Source organism: Lonchura striata, chromosome 3 (genome assembly GCF_050655825.1).
Source record: "Lonchura striata isolate lonStrDom1 chromosome 3, ASM5065582v1, whole genome shotgun sequence".
NCBI lineage: Eukaryota > Metazoa > Chordata > Aves > Passeriformes > Estrildidae > Lonchura > Lonchura striata.
In genome coordinates, this window is record NC_140705.1 from 31,496,731 (window position 1) to 31,515,242 (window position 18,512).

General features: G+C 36.3%; 2 protein-coding genes across 10 annotated transcripts in view; one reads left to right on the forward strand and one right to left on the reverse strand.

The window, feature by feature from the left end:
• The window catches only part of MYO6 (myosin VI), a 103,243-nt gene extending 97,423 nt beyond the window's left edge, over positions 1-5,820 (forward strand). For all 7 annotated transcript variants that reach the window (XM_085576413.1, XM_021553596.3, XM_021553605.3 and 4 more), the window contains 2 exons: positions 855-1,073; positions 2,414-5,820. In XM_085576413.1, the coding sequence (XP_085432539.1) occupies positions 855-1,073; positions 2,414-2,613 (419 nt within the window). In that variant the 3' untranslated portion in view covers positions 2,614-5,820. The remainder of the gene's footprint in view (positions 1-854; positions 1,074-2,413) is intronic.
• Positions 739-18,512, reverse strand: part of IMPG1 (interphotoreceptor matrix proteoglycan 1) — a 74,409-nt gene continuing 56,635 nt past the window's right edge. Inside the window, exons 13-18 of one of the 3 annotated variants that reach the window (XR_014954227.1) lie at positions 17,034-17,599; positions 16,026-16,245; positions 12,880-13,090; positions 10,989-11,165; positions 10,317-10,889; positions 739-8,228 (exon numbers count right to left, since the gene is read on the reverse strand). Coding sequence is in view for 2 of the 3 variants with exons in the window: in XM_085576438.1 (XP_085432564.1) it covers positions 10,529-10,889; positions 10,989-11,165; positions 12,880-13,090; positions 16,026-16,245; positions 17,034-17,599 (1,535 nt within the window). In the remaining variant the exon portion in view is untranslated. Of the gene's footprint in view, positions 10,890-10,988; positions 11,166-12,879; positions 13,091-16,025; positions 16,246-17,033; positions 17,600-18,512 lie in introns of all 3 variants that reach the window. The other 2 variants (XM_085576438.1, XM_021554259.4) reach the window with 2 other exon arrangements.

The following is an 18,512-nucleotide window of genomic DNA, read 5'->3' on the forward strand; positions in this document are numbered from 1 at the left end:
ATGTGCTTTTATTTGAAAGCAAGTTTCTCTCCAGAGTCTGAAATATAGGGAAACTGAAAAAGTCCAAAAATTTGTGTGGAAATATTTACAGAATATAGATATGAAACTTGAAAAAATTTTATGTAACTTTCTCCTTTAGAAGTTCAGTCAACTGATCTTAATGGTCTGAGATAATTCTTTGAAAAAAGAAAGCAGCCAGAACTTACTTCTAATGCCAGATTTTGACATATAGAAAACTAGGCAGAAAATTGTTTGGTGGCAGCTTTGTAATAAGCAGTATTTATTGTCAACATTTCTATTAACAAATTAGTAATTTCTAACAGTGTTATAAATCCTTTTGTGTTAACTGTTAAACATCAAGAGATGCTTTGTATGTTTGTAACTGAAAATGCTTCTGTGCACTGTGATCTTTTTTACAAAGAAATGGACTGAACAAAAGCAATTACTGATAAATGTTTCTGGTTGGTAAGAAATTTTATATGGGAAGTTTTACCTTAAATATTGATTTAAAGCAGAATATGTAATTTTATTTACTTTGTTTTGTTTAAACATGCAATTGAGCCACATGTAGATACAGCAGTTAACATGAGCCTTTTCTGACCAGTGTTTTAGCTGTTGTGATTAACAGAATGCACATTATATGAGATTATACTTTTATTTACATTTTAGGTACTTTTTAGTACTTTTTGCTGAGACTTCAGATGACCTTGAGAGAGAATCTCTTGGATTTTGGGAGTGTTTATTTTTTTTCTTGTGTTCTGTTGTTTTGTTTGTTTTTTTAATGTGCTGACTAATAAATCTTGTTTTCTAATTGTATTTTTCACTTATTTTTGGGGGGATATTTTGTATGATAGCACAACAGAACCCTACAGCGCAGCTACCAGGCAGACAACAGGAGATTGAAATAAACAGACAACAACGCTATTTCCGCATTCCCTTCATCCGCCCTGCGGACCAGTACAAAGACCCCCAGAACAAGAAGAAGGGCTGGTGGTATGCACACTTCGATGGGCCCTGGATTGCTCGGCAAATGGAGCTTCACCCTGACAAGGCACCCATTCTGCTTGTAGCAGGTTGGTATTGAAAGCAAAATTGCAACTTTGAAAAAATTCAGGTTTTTTTTTTTTCCTTTTTATCATCAGCTGTTCTTATCTGGGCAGAATTTGAGGATTCAGGACTGCTGGTGGTGGTGGCCAAATGTTTCAAAATATCATTTGGACATGTCCTTTATTTTACTTGTACACAGACTTCAATTTAGAAAGCCACAGAGTGGGAATCCAAATGGAAAGGGTTTTGTTATTACAAATCCTCAGATTATTCATTGAACTGGAGACAGTGTGAAGATGAAACATCACAATTTATCTGGGGATGGTCCACTCATTATTATACTGTTTCTTAGTTAGCTATAAAGGATTACAAGAAGTTTGAATCAAAACAATTTGTGCATATGTTACACTGTCTTTCAGTAGCATTGGGCTAATAGCAAGCTGATGCTTTTATCCTGTTTATGCTACTTAGTATTGGAGAATAGCTTTCTAATCTCAAAAATCTAAAATAAATGTTGCAATGGATAGGTAGAGATTTATCTGGTAGTGAAATGTATCCTTCTTTTCTGGAACATGAGGAGCAGGGGAGAAAACACTGGAGAAATGCTGCTTACATTTCTGTGATTTGAGATTTTGTATTTAACTTAGGGACTGAGGAAAGGCCATAGCCAATTTGTTTCTCTTCAGAATTATGCTTTACTAGCAACAAAAGTTTATTTTCTGCAAATTTTTCTAAGTAGAATATCTTATACCAGCTGTTGCTGTTCAGTGCCAAAGCCCATAGCTAAAGTAGCACTGCTTTCGTGTCTGTTAAAAATAAGTTTACAATTTAGTTTGTGAGCTACACATATCATTTCATTGGATTGCCTATGTTGGTCTCATTTGGTAAAAACTGTTTTGGGTGGTAGCCTGACAGATTAGCTACTTGATCCAAAGTAATTATGGAATTCTTAGTTGCTTTGATATATATAACCAAAAGTAAAGAAGTTCACTGTGAAGTGGCCTGAAACTGAAAATATATGTAATCTAAATGTAGTTGTCATCCTGTAATGGGTTTCAGAAGACTATATTGAGATGATGATCTTTCAGCTTCTTCCCTTTATTCCTTTTTGCTTGCTGTTTAAGCACAGTTTTATCAATTGCAGCATCTGATACTATTTTATACTCATACTGCTTTAGTGTTCTCTGTGTAACAAAAAGCCAGGAAACTGAAAAATGCCTGTATCTGAGAACTTCCTCATAAGCTCTGAAGTCTACTAGTAAACCAGATCTACAGAGAGGAAATCTAATTAACAAGGATCTAATTTTTATTGATGTGACCTTTGAATGATGTAAAATATGTTTTCTTTTTCCCTTTACCGTTTTAGGTAAGGATGATATGGATATGTGTGAGCTTAATCTTGAAGAGACTGGCTTGACCCGAAAGCGAGGTGCTGAAATTTTACCGAGACAGTTTGAAGAAATTTGGGAACGCTGCGGAGGCATCCAGTATCTCCAAAACGCGATTGCAAGCAGACAAGCTCGCCCTACCTACGCTACGGCCATGCTGCAGAACCTGTTGAAATAACTGAACAGTCAGCACAGGAGCCTTTGAGATGAGAACCGTGCCCACGATACAAAGGGAAGAGTTCCTCTGTGCTACAGGGGGCTAAACATTGTGTAATCAGAGTAGAGATGTTTAATATAAAGTGAACAGATTTTATTAATCATGTGGTTTGTTAATTTGTACTTCATGATGTTTAATTTGTGTAGTGAACTTTACTAGGTATGAGGACCCTGAAGAAACTTCAGTCAGTGTAGTTTGCTGCATTTTGTTTATATGTTGCATTTTCTTTAACAGTTTCTGTTATAACTCTTAACACTTTTAAGCAATCTGTCTGTATTGGGTACATATTGCAAAGAACTGCACTGCAACCACCTTTTTATAAGATTCCGTCTTTAAAACACTGAGTAGTTGGCTTCAAGTGGTGGCCTAGAAAAGAGAATATGCTATTTCTAATAACTGGAATTGTGAGGCCTTAGCTTTGACTTCTGTTACGGAGAAGTTGGAGTATACTTTTATATAATCTGAGACATTTTATGTCCTGATTTGCAAACTGGTTAGTGTCTGTATTTAATGATTTTTGTTTTTCCAGAACCTGGTGGGAAATCCTCCTAAACTTGAGACGTATAAATCCCTGTTTAATGCATTCTCTGTCTTGGTTTAAGAGAACTGATTTTCTGTACATTCCAAGAAAAGCATTCATATTACGTCAAAATAATATAATATTGGAGGTCTTCAAAGAATGTACTGCTCTTTAGGGCTTATACCACTTCTCTCACAGATTCTTTTTTTTTTTTTCTCTTTAGTACAAATCTGCTTTAGACTTTATTTTTCTGACCACGTTTAATAGAAGCCTTGGACAGTTTGTTTAGCCAGGTAGTGTAATTTCAACATATTACACAAAATTGTCCAAGCTTTGTATCTGAAGGTATATAAGATTAAGGATAGCATTAAGGGAAATATGTTCAGCTTTTTGCTGGCAGTATAACTTAACCGAATATTGAAGCCTGAGCTTCAGAAATCCTCTTTATTTTAACTGTAACGAGATATACAAGGTCTGTAACTTTTGTTAGACTGTGTAAAAAATTGGTCCAATAACAGTGCATCTTAATACTATGTGCTGATGAAATAGCTACAATTTTTAGTGTAGTGGAATATCATAGTGATTTGGATGCTGAGCTGTATATTAATCTCCTCTATCAAGCTTCATAGCTTGTAACAGTTCCTTTATTAAGCTGTTTGTTTGGGGAGTTTTTGTGGGTGGGAATCATTAATTTCATACACTTTTAAGATGCATCTCTTTCACTTATGTGAACATTGCTTTACCTTGCTGGCTATTATTTCAACAAATTAAACATGACCATTGGTTATCTGTCTGATAAAAATCCAAAATATAAGTAGCGTGATGTCCAATTACATAGCCTGATTTAAAAATGAATTTTTGCCCTTTTTAATTGACAGTTTGCTTACAGTATAAAATAATTTCCACACTCCTTACTGAGCATGAAACCTCTTGGAAACTTTAATTTTTAAATGCATAAATATACTTTATTTTCAAGAGGGGTGGTTCTGGAGCACAGTGAAAGCTCCTTGCTGACCTTAGGCTGTGGTTGCATGCCACAGTCTGCTTGTTGTTATAAATGCACTCCTTATGGGAATAATGTGGAGATACTCAAGTGGTATTTAACTCTCTACACATCCACTGCATCAGGGAATCTCAGCTTCTGCTGCAGACCCACTCTACTTTCTGATCATGTGGTTGCTAATGAGAAAATTGTTTTCATTTTACCCAAATTCTTCACAGAAACAGTCATTTTGGGCTGGAAGATGAAAGGAGAAGTGCATCAGACTGCTGGCTGGAAAGTTGTGTGCAAACCTGTACAATGTTGCATGAGTTTAAAGGTGCATCTTATGAAATTTAGATTACTGGTTTAATGTGTTACTGCATTGGAACCAAAATGTGACAACTTCCAGTCCCCAAACACTTAGCACTGCAAGAAGCTGTGCTCACTCATGCGATCCAAGAAAGAAAAATCACTGACTTGACCTGTGTTTGTTTCTGTCTTGTGTTTACCTGCTTGACTTAGCACATTCCATCTCAGTGTAAATATCTTTAAAGTCCATGGATCTTATGAGAATGAATATTGTAAGCAAAGAGCCTCAAATGCTTACATGTGTGGAGGTATATACACATATATGTGCTTAAATATTTTAGTATGTATGCGTGTAAACATACCTGCAGGGAACTTTAAATAAAATTAACTTAATTTTTCCACTCTGTTACTTTAATTATGTCAGGATGTCCTTGACTGGCATTGAAAAGAAAATTTATTCATCAGAATGGGATGTATGGAATTTTTTCTTTACTAAATGACTAACAAATATGAGCTATCATGAAAATAAAATGGACTTTGAAATAGTGGAAGAGCCTCTGGTGGCTGGACATCTCACATGAGATGTTCCCACCTCCCAGCATTGCTCCAGAAGTATGCCTGAGGGAAGCAGAAGATGCATTCCAGAAATTAGTGTATTCTAGTTTGCACAGTAGCAGGCTGATTTTTCCCCACCTTTTTTTTTCACTCTACACTAAAAGCAGCTTCTGCTCTTAGTTTTACTTATCTTTTTGTGAAACAAAATTAATTTTCAGTTAGTTTCAGATTATTTTTTTTTACCTGTCTGGCAATATTTAATTGGCTACCAGTTGTTTCCATGGTCCCTTGTACTCTATTGGGTAATTATAGCCGGTTGATTTGGAGAGGAAATATAAAATGAGGGGAGAGGGTTTATCTTTAGGACTGTAGGATGACCTGGTGCCTATCTGATCTATAATTATAGAGAAAATTATAGAGTTTTTTAAACCACATTGGCTTGGTTCTCTGTGTGTTTCATTAAAAAAAAAAAAAAAATCTTCCTGCCTGTCACTGAAGCTGTCCATTGCAGGTGAGATCAACCTAAAATGCTCCACAAAACAAAGGATAGGAAGAGAATCACCACACTTAGCTAAATTCCTGACTAGGTGACCCAGGAATATGCATTTTCTTGAGAATACTACTCTGAAGATCCTAAGATCAGTCAATACTTGTCTTTTATCCACTGATAAGATTGTGTTTTTCTTTACCTAGTTGAATCCTCTGGGTTTTTCTTCAAATATCTTTAAGTATTTAAATGACATCTTAATACTGTACTGAAATTTAAAAATAAAAAATAAACACATTCCATGTTGAAATCTTACTTGTATCTTCTTACTGTTTTTGTCTTTGAAGAGTTGAAGCATAAGGGTTAATTAAGTTATGAGAAAGATAAATATATCCTTTTGTTGGTTCTGTCTGCTGTTTTTCCATGAGATATTTTTGATACTTAAATCTACTTTTTAAAGCTTTATTCTAGTAAAGATTTTTCTTTACTTTCTAAGGTAAGTGTTCCTCCAGACTGACATTCTGATATTAGAAAATTTTGATTTTGTTATCTTAAACCTCATACTTCATTTCTCAGTATTTATTGAAACAAGTATCTTTTTACTTTCAATGCTTTTTTAAGATTTATTGCTATCACTTCCAATATGTCTGTCATTTGCTATGCTATGTTCTCTGTATCCTTTTAATTTTAGATTGTGTCCGTCAGTGACTGGTGACACCAGCTCTGCTGCTTTGAGTGTGTGTCCTGTGGTGGAAGCTTTATGTTTGGGACGGAGATGTGGTATTGCTTTTGTGGGGCTTTGTTTGTTTGTATTCCCCTTGGAGTCTTAGGGAACTTTTTCATCTTAGGGGCCAACTCACAGTAGTAACTTTTTAATTTTAAAAGATTTAAGTAAGTCATACTTTATCTAGGAAATGTAATTTTTTTTTCAGTTTCCTTATGGCTTTTATCTCCATCAGTTTTAAAGTAACATGATGAGCTTTAGTGTAATATTAGGTACCACTTCAATTCCCTGTGAAATTTTCAAGGAAATAATTTTATTGTGTTTTATTGAAATACAAAAGGTTTACGTCCAGCAAATATATTTGGTAATTAATAGTTGAGAGTGATAAATACAATCATGAATAATCATTATTAAAATGCACATTTTAAAATTACTTAGTTTTTATCTGGCTAATGATAACTAGTATAAGTTGAAATACACTAAACACATACAAAAATACATTTGTAGTGGAAAAAGTGGAATGCTATCAGCATTCTTAATGCATTCTTAGCTTACATGAGCAATAGTGAAAAGCTAGCATTTGTAGGCAAGGATGACTTCCAGTGCCCTGCAAAAAGTACTTTTAAAGTAATTTTATTCTGAAGTGTAACTGTGTAAAAACACATCTTAGGTTTCTTCTTTATTTTTCTTTCCTATTTATATAAAGTAAGTAAAACTACTATTTCAGCTTAGAAATTCAACCTTGTGTTCTTGATGCACTGCCTTCATTTGTACACAGTCACCAGTTCCGGTGGTTTTTTTGCAGGCAAACCCGTGCAGTTGTTTGGAATTTGTAAACAGTTCTGAGCAGACTTGAGAAGGGAAACCAAAGTTCAGTCTTTGCTGTGGTAACTGCACGGCACAAAGTAAGAATTGTCACCAAAGTCAGCTGCTGTCCTGAATACACAGAAGTTTCACATCTGAATGAGGGGTTGTCATCCAGGATAGTCATGAACTTTGTAGAAGTTCAGTTTGAGCTGTAAGTACGACTTCTGGTGTGCACCAAGCAGCAAATAGAAATGGAGATATTTACTCAAGAAAGAAATACTCAAGGTAAAATAATGCTCCTACTTGAATCAGGATTGTGGCTTCATAGTGCATAAATTAATAAGCCTACAGAATACTTAATGGCTACCCGTTGTCTGCTTGAATTTCTACTACAAAAACTAACACTAGCTTCTGAAAATTATTTGTGTGGATACTGATTCTAAAGTGTAGGTTCTCATGTGCAATTCTAATTTACTCACTACCAGGAGGATGGTTGTGAATATAATTCTCATGTTCTGGAAAGATGAAACTCCATATATCGGACCTCAGCAAAAAGTCTGAAGTCTTAGGATAACCTGATAGTTTTCCTGTCACCAGAATTAAACAGTTAAGTGAATATGTACTTAGTAAAAATGGCGTGTTTATTAACAGAAAAATAGGAATCTGATGTTCATAAAAACCCTTGAAAAATTAAATCCAAACTCTGTGTGATTTGCCATGTGAGCATTCAGGGAGGGAATGAAGAAGTTCCCAAACGCTTTTAATGTGGCCTTTGGTCAACGACAGCTCTAATTTCCATTCACCATTTGCATCAGTGTGTGTAAGGAAGGTTAATAAAGGGGTATGGAAATGCATTGAAACTCCACTGACATTTTTACCAGAATGACTGAAACATACAATATTGAAAAATGTCACTTCTCAGCAAAATCTGTTTCTAGCACTCAGCTCTTAAATAAAACAGTTAAGATGTGTTAAGCACCAGAAGCTTAATGCATGCATCTCAATAGTGGGGAACTTCCTACCAGGCATTTTACACATGCTCAAAAGGTGCTCAACTTGGTTTCTTTCCTCCAGTAAAACTATTTTTTTATATTAGAGCCGAAATACTGTATCTTTAGGAATACTTTATTTCGTTTTTCATACTCCTCCTGAAGTCCAATCTTGAATAATGCAGACCTTCTTTCTTGAATACCTATAAGAGAAAGTCTCTTATTAAGACATTTGAAAAGTATTGTTGAATTTGAAAGTGTACTATTTATCTAATATCTAATAGGCAAGGTCATCAAAATAGGTAGTTTATTATAATAATTGAGCTTTGAGAAGGCTTCAGGGAGCCATTCTAATGGCCTTTCAGTATCTATGGGGGGCCCAAGAAGGAGGGAGAGAGACTTTTTGCAAGGAAAGGGAGTGATAGGACTAGAGGGAATGGCTTTAAACTGAAAGAGATTTAGATGGATGTAAGGAAGAAATTCTTAACTGTGAAGGTGGTGAGGTACTGGAAGAGATTGCCCAGAGAAGTTGTGGATGCCCCATCCCTGGATATGTTAAAAGTTGTTAGTTTTTGAATGACTAACTGGGTAAAACTCCACCCAATCAAAACCCCCTCTGATGAGTAAGTTTGCAATAATTTTCCATGCAGTGATTCAATAACTAAACTGGAGACATTTTTCATGTTTGGGGAGGATTTGAAGGTTATTTTAGCTTCTATTGGAACTTTATGCCTATTTTCATATATGCCTTTATAAATACAGAGCTGTACTTACTCTAGATAATGCATCCTAAAAAGCTGTCATTGCTGTCATTACATATTGCAAAACAGAATTTAGATACTGAATTCTCAGTTTGCCCTACAAGCTGTAGATAGCCACATCCTTAAAATTTAGTTCAAGTGCCATATTCTATTTAAAAAATTTTAGCCCTGAAGGCTAAAAAGTGCTCCTTTTAGTTTCAGCTAATGAAAGGTTTCATTTTCTTCTGCCATTGACTTTTTTAAAATCATTAAAAACATCTTGAATCTAAGGGTGATGTAAACATTCACTGTGAATTTAAGTAACAGTGAAAAATAGCCACCTAATTTTTTTAAACCCATTTCAATTTTGTGGCTGCTGGATTTCTCACTAAATTAATTTATTTGACTAGATCTTGAGAAGAGCTTTGTCAATGCACTTTTGACAATTCAAATATTGTCTAGGTGTCACAGACCTGGTTTTATTTCACAGATGTGCCATTTTATTACTTTAATAAAATATTTAATGCTTTTCTATGTAGTATTTTAAGTAGTTTAGCTATTATGAAAGTTTATTGGTCTACAATTGCCCACAGGTACATTTCTTTTAAGGTGGGTATAAAATACTAATTGCAAACATCTGTGCTCATGCTTTTATGACCAGCGAAGTGAGTTCATTCTTGAGCTTTTCCAAACTGCTACTCCCTGCTGCTTCATCCATCTCTATCTTTGTGTTCCAGTCCCCCATTTTCAGCTCAGTCTGTAACTGTACTTGAAGAGACCAGACCTGGGTATGATGAAGATCAGTGGTAATAAATCTTTCTTTATGATATCTTTGCTTGTTCCTTTATTTACATAACAACAGACATGTTAGGAGCCCAAGATTCACGTAGTTGCTATCCTGTCTTCCAGCTAGTGCCAAGGGCACTCCTGTACTGATATTCCCCACAATAACAATGGGTGCTAACAGCTATAGCAAAACCTTTTTATTCCTAATTGGGCTGTAATTCAGAAAAATGAAAAATGGCAAAGTAAAAGCTTTTTTTGGTACCTATCAAGAGGACATACTCAGATACATCAGAAACAGTCTGCCAGACTCAGCTTTCCTCCTTTCGGTCTTTTCTTCCCCCCACAATGATACAAGGGGTTTCAAGTAGCAAAACTTGAAATAATACTTGAGATATGAGCAGGATTCTGTTCAAATTAGAATTCCTACTTGTCAAACTCTATGTACCTTAACCAGACTGAGTGATTTGAGATTTTAAGTGAGCTAGTACTGCTATCTAAACCTCTCCTTTGGATTGCATTTTGTTTTAATTTGTCATTTCAGGTATTCTTCTTCCTTCACATGTTCCAGTGACTGCCACATTAGCACAAGGTTATACAAAAAGAACTTTGTTGCATAAAAACATTTAACAAGAAAATGTAGTTGTCATATCAAGCATCAAAAACATCTGAGCTTTTCTTTGTATGAAATTACTACAAAGAGGCTCCCTGGTGACATTAACAATGGGACACAACAGCTTTCTAAGGTTCTTGAAAATAATCACAAACCTTGATTTTGTCTGGCTGATGCTGGAAACGAGGAATTCCAGAGACTAACTTGTCAGTCTTGGTTTTGTAAACTCATCTGGTGACCTACAAGAGTAAAAAAACCAAACCACTAATTATTTCTCTAAGTGACTAAAAGCACTCAGCTAGGATGGACTGCCAGAGCCATGCAAGAGAGCTGTAAGAAAAGCAGTTCTACAGTCCTGTTGTGAAAACTACACTGCAGTAAATGTGGAAAGCAATGAATTCATTAGTATTTTCAGTTCTGAAATCGCCAAGCAAGAGAGTAGCTTCAAGTTTGATTTAGTTGTGGAGTTAATACATGAAGGTGAATCTGTTACTTCAGGTGGGGCTGTTTGTTGAGGGATGAGAAAGGGATTTCCATGCAGTTTACCTCCAGGCTGAATTGTGTTTTCAAGTTCATGTAATGCTTCATGATCAAGGATCTCTGAGGAACTGAGACAAGCACTTACACTGCAAGCCGTGTGACAAAATCTAGACAGGGATTCATCGTGTTCAAAAGCAGGATTAATCCTTACAGCATTTTCTGAATTGCAGCTGCTGAGAGTAGGACTTCTACAATGCAGAACATTTTTGTTTAGGTGAGATTTTAAATTGCAAAAGAAACAAAAGGAATATTTTGAAATGTGAAGGGAAAGACTGTGAGCAGCTTACTGCATATTAGAGTTTCTTTTGCATTTTCTTCTTATCTTAATAATTAAAATGATGAAAAGAAAGCCAAGGCTTCCTAAGCCAAAAATGAGAGGTTTAAAATTGAAGGGCTGTATGGGTTCTGGACCAAATTTTGCACAGCGCTGTCCTTGGTAAAGCTGGTGTCTACGTACAGGGCATCTAAAATAAGGAAAGGAAGAGAAAAAATGTACAGAACTTTAAGGCAAAAAATACTGAGTATCTTAAATAAAAAGAAAAGAAAATCTGCAATGTATTATGAACTCATGATTTCCATGACAAATAATTATGTGTCTGCATGAAAATAATGTGATTGATGATAGGGAGAGATAATATTTTTAGAGTGAGTTTTAAATAAAAGGACGCTGACATATGTCTTGCCGACCTACAAATTTTAAGGAAATAATGCATTTAAAATATCTCTTACAAATTTCTAACCCCACAGGTAACATTTGTGGTTTAGAACTTTAGAAGTTCAGGTATATTTTAAGGTAGCGTCTGAACACAACTTTGAAACTTATATTCTGTTTACTGGTGATTTCACTCTGGGGAGTAAGGTCTGAAATAAAAGTTCTTGTACAAATAGCAGAATTCTACTCCTCTTTTAAGACAGGGGGAGAGTGAATTTACATAGAGCACAAGGGCAAACAGTAGGCCATAATTTTCTCTCTGACAGTACAAGTTTGCACAAGCTATCAGTCTGACACTGGTGGGAATTTGTGACTTGCTATAACTCCCAAAAATTTTCATTTATTATTTTTAATACACTTTATAACTCCTGATGATGGTTTGGTTATACCTCTACATGCAGGGTTTTTCTGAATGGGGAAAGAGTTATTTTCTTTAGTGCATCAGTCTTGGAGGAGTAGCTCAGAACCCTTGCTACCTCAGCAAGGTTTTGAAGAGGACCTTTCTAGCTCACAGGCTGATTTCCAATACTAAATGCTGCAGCTGCTCTACTGGGACTCTGAAAATCAGGAATTTGGCAGTAACTGTGGTGAATTCAATATAATTCCTGTGATGCCCATTGAAGAAAAGTAATTTTAGTAGCTGGGTTGTTACAGTGAATAATTTGAATAATTTGTCCAGTGGTTTTATTTTTTTGTGCTCTATCCTAAGTAAGGTAAAAGATGTATTGTTAATCTAGTCAAAGTATTAAGAGAGAATAAACAAATGCAAGAGTTGTAACTTGATTCTTGCTTATGTACATGATTGTTCAGCTACTGTGGGCCAGTCTAGTATACAATTTCACATAACTGTCTAGCTCACATAATTGTCTGAATTGTCTAGTCTTAAAACAAGGAGAAACATGATACTTCGTAAAAGAGACTTAATGTGTTCAAGTACTGAGTAGTTCTCAGTATTTAAATTTAAAAATCCTTAAGAAATATATTTGCAGTAAGGAAGAGCTGCTAATCTTCAAGACTTTCCCAGAAATCCCTGAAAGCAGCTTCAGCCATCAAGTGCTTTATTGCATGGTTTGGAATCACAGTCTGTATGAATAAAGATTTCCTTTTTAATATATCCTAGAAAAATGTAATTTCTTAAAATGCTACCATGTAATCAGTAGCAAAACTGTGAATGTGTTATTTCATTTTTCCAAGATGTGTTTGGAAATCTGAAAGCAATGCATGCCTTTGTGTGTGTCATCACTGCCAATGATGCTGAATTCCTAATAAATTTCTGAAACATCTTTAAAAATAACTAGATCATAATGTTCTGTGTATACTAACAGGCAGAAATGGATTTATCTATAATGAGATTATTTATACTTCAGAAGGGTATTTGCAGTGTGACTTACAGCATCTGAATGTCAAGCTTTTGGCTTATTAGCATGGTTTATGGGGCTGTTAACAGAATTCATCAATCTATTTACCTGCAGACAGCTCCTCTTCCTGGCACCAGCTCACATTTGCCTCCATTGACACAGAGGTGGGGCTGCAGCTCGCACAGGCTCCGGCAGGGCAATCCATCCCGGCTGGCATAGCCAGGCTTGCAGAGGCAGTCGGCCTCTCTCGTCCACTCGTTCAGCACGCACTCGGAAAACTTGTCACAAGCCATGAATTTGCAGGGGTCTGCCTGATCAGCTGTAAAGGATGGGTAAATCATTAACTGAAGCATTACCCCAAAGGGCCTTGGCAGGGCTCCTAGCAGCCAGAGGAAACAGCTCATGTTTCCTGGCCTGCCACTTGGGCGTGCTGATGGAGGATGTCGTTGAGCATGGGAAGACACACAGCCTCTTCTTGTACAGGACACAGATGTTCATGTTGACACCTGCACTGATTTACCCCATCTTTGTTAAGCAAACAACTTTTATCTCAAGGAGAAGGATTTTCACATTTGGATGTTTTTATCCTGGTTTTGCAGTGAGTGCTATCATCATACTCATGGATCCTGTGCTACAGCCTTATGTGAGAGAAATAATTTCAACTATAATTATATGTTCTTAAACACATAATTTAGGACATGACAGAGGAATGTAGTTAGATTATTGAATACTGCACAATACTAAGACCTGCAATGCAGAAATACTGTCATATCCACAGAATAAGTGCAGACTTTGCAGTGTTGGGTTTTTGTGTGTATAGGGTTTTTTGTTTGTTTGGAATTTTTTGTTTGTTTTGTTGTTGCTGTTGTTACTGTTGTAGTTTTGGGTGTTTGTTTCTTTGCTTGTTTGTTTATTGGGGTTTTTGTTTTTGTTTGCTTAAGTTTTTTGTTTTGTGGTATGTTAACATTGGGAAGGCTTGCTTGATTTTTTGTCCTGTTTTTAAGATATTAGTAAGGAATGCTTCTGTTAGATTAAGGGAAAAGAACCCTGCTGATGTTCATGGCAAGGCCCAAATCAGAGACAGCTGTTACACAAGTCTGCTTTTCCTGTCCCATTCTCTGCTTCTTACTAGAAATGAATTTGAAAAAAAAAAGGTTTGTACTGGATATTGCAGCTTGTAGCTGGGATGAGTTTTCTTCTGCAGCCAGTCATGCTCTATATACCAGATACTCAGTAATACTAATTTAAAAGAAAAATGAGGATTACATTTCTTATTGGAGTACTGGAAATCTCACACACACGCACGGATATGCTTCAGTGATAGAAATTAATCCATCAGAGCTGATCACTTATAATCCCTCAATAATTTTATGGCTAATTCCTGTTTTGAAGTTTTGACTAGTGGGTTTTACTGTGCACCATTTTTCTTTGCCATATGCAATGTGCATGTTGGTTTGATGTGTCCTTTGCTCCTGGACTGGGAGTGTGAGCACAGGTAAACTCTAAGAAGTAGAGCTTGGCTAGAGCATTTGGCTGGGCTGAATTCTTGTGATAATATTTCATCTTCCTGAACACATATGTGCATACTTTGTTATATTTTTTGCTCCCACAGAAATTAATTATTAATGAAAGAAATTTAAATATATTATAAAAATTAATTATTGGTTATTAATTATTCAATATTAATTTATTGTTCATAACGAATGAAATATTTCGTGCAGGTGTTTTGAAAAATCCTTCTTTATGGTATTATTTATGATCAGTGCAGTCAGCCCTTTGCAGCTGCTGACTCTTGGTATAGACTTTGCACTGTCAGTTCCCATCCATGTTTCACTTTGGTAGAACATCATTACCACTAGATGGCTCTCAGTTTCACAATAAAGAGGGGTTTGCTTATATTACCTTAACTTGCTACACAGCTTGGTTTTTTTGTTTTGTTTTGGTTTTTTTTGTTTGTTTTCTGAAATTAAAACGCCCTTGACACACCTGTACTGGAATATACTGGCTTTGTAAACACAATTTCTATTTTGACTCTATACTACTTTATAAGCTTATAAGCCTCGAAAAAGCAGCTCTCTCCACAAAGTCTCTGAAATGAACTCTTAGTTTTCTTGAATTAAAATACCACAACAGTAAAGCACATAAGATGAAGATGAAAGATTTAAAATTTTTTCTGAATTTGCATTTTAGGATCTTTCTTATTTTAATTTTTATTTAATGAAAATTTATTACTAAGGCAGGGAACTTACGGCAGCCCAAAGTTCACTCTTTATAATTAACTAATTTGATACTTTATTTATCAAGCATCAGTTTATCATGGTTTGTTTGAAGGATAGAATACTGTGTTTTTGTTAGCTTTCTTTACCACAAGTTATCTATGCTTTTAGTGGCCGCAAAGACATATATAAAATGAAAACTGCTTAGAAACTGAGTTGTAAATGAATTTTTGTTCCAGAATTGTCATAGATCTCTACATAAAAATGACAGTTTAACCAAAACTCCTGGAGGCATCTGCATACCTTTGCTATTTTTCTTCTCCATGACAATGAAATTAAATTCAACCCTGAAATAATTACCAGAGCCTGAAAATAGATTCAGGCTTCAATTTTATAAAGTAGTGTAGCTTTTGAAAACACTAAGTTTTGGACATAAGAATAGTGTCCAGGTATGTAGTTACTGACTTTCTACTGTTTAGCAAAGACTATTAACTTATTTGAAAGATATAAATCCAGAGGGATTCTAGAATTGCAAATCTATGGAGTACTACATAAAGACATGCCCAATTTGTGAATATCTGTAGAATCCAATTATTCCTACATATTGTCTCCTTTTGTTTTGAATGCTGTATCCCTTTAAAAAAAAGATAACAATGCTCTAAACCATGGTTTGCTTACAGCATTGCAATAATCATCAGAAATTATGTTTCTATACTTCAGTGCAAGACCTGCAAACTGAACATGAGCATTTCTTATACCTGTCATCACTCAGGACTTATTCTAGAGATCACTCTGTCTCTGAAAAGCAGCAGGTGAACATGCACAGCCCAACAGCTCCACCCAGCTATTCATTACAGTATGAAAATATATCTGCAGAGAATTTGCAACATCTTTTTTTGTCTTATTACCTCCTATCACTGGGAGGATATTGCTAATGTGATTATTTCAAAACAGTCATACTTCTGAAGCTGTAACAGTCTGAAAAAAGATTGTCTGCTTAGTTTTGATTTAGCACATACATTAGTAATGCAACCTTACCTGGCTCAATATCCAGGGAATAGCTGTCAATCTCCAAATTGAGGTGCTGGGCTGCAGCATCACAGAAATCTTCCAAAACACAGTGTACTGCTTCTGTGATATTGTATGGCACTGTCTTGGCAAATTTCATTTTGCTGTTCACAATCACACTTCCATTCCTGAAGTTGAGAATTTCCAAGTGCTTAAAACCTGTAAGGTTGGACTGAAGGTATGGAAGCAACTGCAAAACAGAAATTTGCCTTTATTTTAACTTACTGTCAGTGTCTACCTGCTATTAATTTCTCTTATAGTCAATTTTCATTATCAAGTACACACATCACAGATTTATTTCCCTGAGTTTAATACAACTGTTAAGATCTGTGAACAAATTAACTTTTCTGTTTAGCAGTAACTTCTTCTGGATTTCTGCTCTTTTCTCAATAATGTATTGAGATGGATGGACAGCAATTTCCCCTGTAATGAAATGCATAGCAGCTGGGAAGTTTATTCATCTGGAAGAGAAAAAAATTACCTCACTCAAAAGCCAACTTTAATTATTTTCAAACATTCAATCCAGGCAGGTTATACTAGGGCATAGTATAAAAGGCTGTTATGCTATAGCTGAGCTGACCTGTGTCCTATTGTACCAACAGAGAAAATCCATATCTAATCACAGTCTATGCTATGATATATTTTTAAAAGCCTATTTTTAAATGCAGCAAGCAGACACAAGTCTCAGATATAATCAGCACCGCTGTACTGTTGACGTGGATCTAAGAAAAAGCCAAATAAATTACATGTTAGGCATATATCTGGGTTCTCTTGATCAAGTAAAATCTTTCATCACTGACTTCATAAAACCTGTCTTCAGACTTTAAGAACATCCCAGGCTTATGGATCCTTTAAAATACAGCTTATCAGACTGAACTGTAGAAGCGTTTAGTATTGTTAAAATACTGTGCACTTCAGTGTATTCCTTTAAACTGCACCCAACTACCACACATGCTGTTCAAATTGATTTTCACCCACCAATTGCATGAACTGTTGTTCCAGTGCTTTGTATTCCGTCGAGCTCCTGTTGAAGAGGTCGTCAGAGAAGTGCATGTTGGTCACCCTGAGGCTGAAGAAAACCACGAGCTCTTTGCCTTTGGCTGCAGTTGTCATGGAGCTGGTAGTTAGGTACTTGAGCGCCGGCGCCGGGGTGGTTTCTGCAGGCTCTGCGGTCAGCCCTGGGATGGAGCCACTGCCCTGCTCCCCTTGGTCCAGCGCGGCCGTGCTCACCGCGCCCATGGGATCCAGCTCGGCAGCGATGTCCTGCACCCCCATCCCGGTGCCATCCGCAGGAACGGCCGCAGGGGCTGGCGCCGAGGGCCCTGGCAACTCAAGGGACTGCTCGATGATCTCAGAGGGGCTGTAGGATGGGCTGGTGGCTGCAGGCAGCGGCGCTACTGATGGCAGCACATCTGTAATAACAGCTCCAGGCTGCACGGTGGAGACATCACTTGCACCAGTAAAGAAAGGCGACTTTTCATAAGTGCTAGCTGTAACAAAAAGGTCATCACCTGATGATTCTGGTTCTTCCATGATCTTAACTGCTGCAGGAAAACACGATAGAATCAAATTAGCTATGCTGAAAAGCAAGCATAAAAAACATCAAGCATGGAAAAACCCCATGTATATGGTATTTCCACTGAAAAATTTTTAACAATAAGCTTGACAGTATCTAAACATTAAAATGTTAACACCATCACCAAGAAGGTCTACTGAAACAAAATACCTCATCCACATGTTTGAGTGGTGGGATTTCTGCAGGTTTTATGTTTAATAGTTATGTTGGCAAGTATTTCCTGAATCTCTAAAGCACATTCTTGTTCTGAAGATACATAATCACAATGTCAGTTTATATTGTCTGAAAAGGGAGATTGGAGCTTTGAGCTCTCTGCTTGGAACGCTTGTATGCCAGAGTCATTCTGTTCCCCTCTGCAAAAAGTTAAAGCTATTATTTGCCAGTTATCATAAAATGTGATTACAAAACCAACACAACCCCTCCAGATGCAAACTGTGTCAATTTACCTAAAAGACAACAGCAGCAATGAAAAAATATTCAAACCTTAAAAAGCCATCTACTGCACCTGAAACAGAATTTTTATGATATTACCATCAGAGCTTGGTGTGGCTCTAGGATATGTGATAACTGTAGCTGAAATCCAAATCTAAAGTTTCAGGAATGTGACTCTGAATTCAGCTTGCAGCTACCTGACCATAATGACTTCACAATAAATGATGTTGTCTACCAAGCCACCTGCCCAGACAAGTGACTTTGTCCTTTTCCAGTGATATACCAGTCTTCACGTGGAACTTTTAGCAGCCCCTTTCAGGCAAAACCACTTATCAGCAGTAAGAAAAGAAATTTTTCTTCCACTGATGAACTCTTCCTTTCCCTGCATCCTAATTTCCTCCCAGCGGCCAATAAAAATATGAAAGGAGAGCAAAGTTTTGCTGAATGAG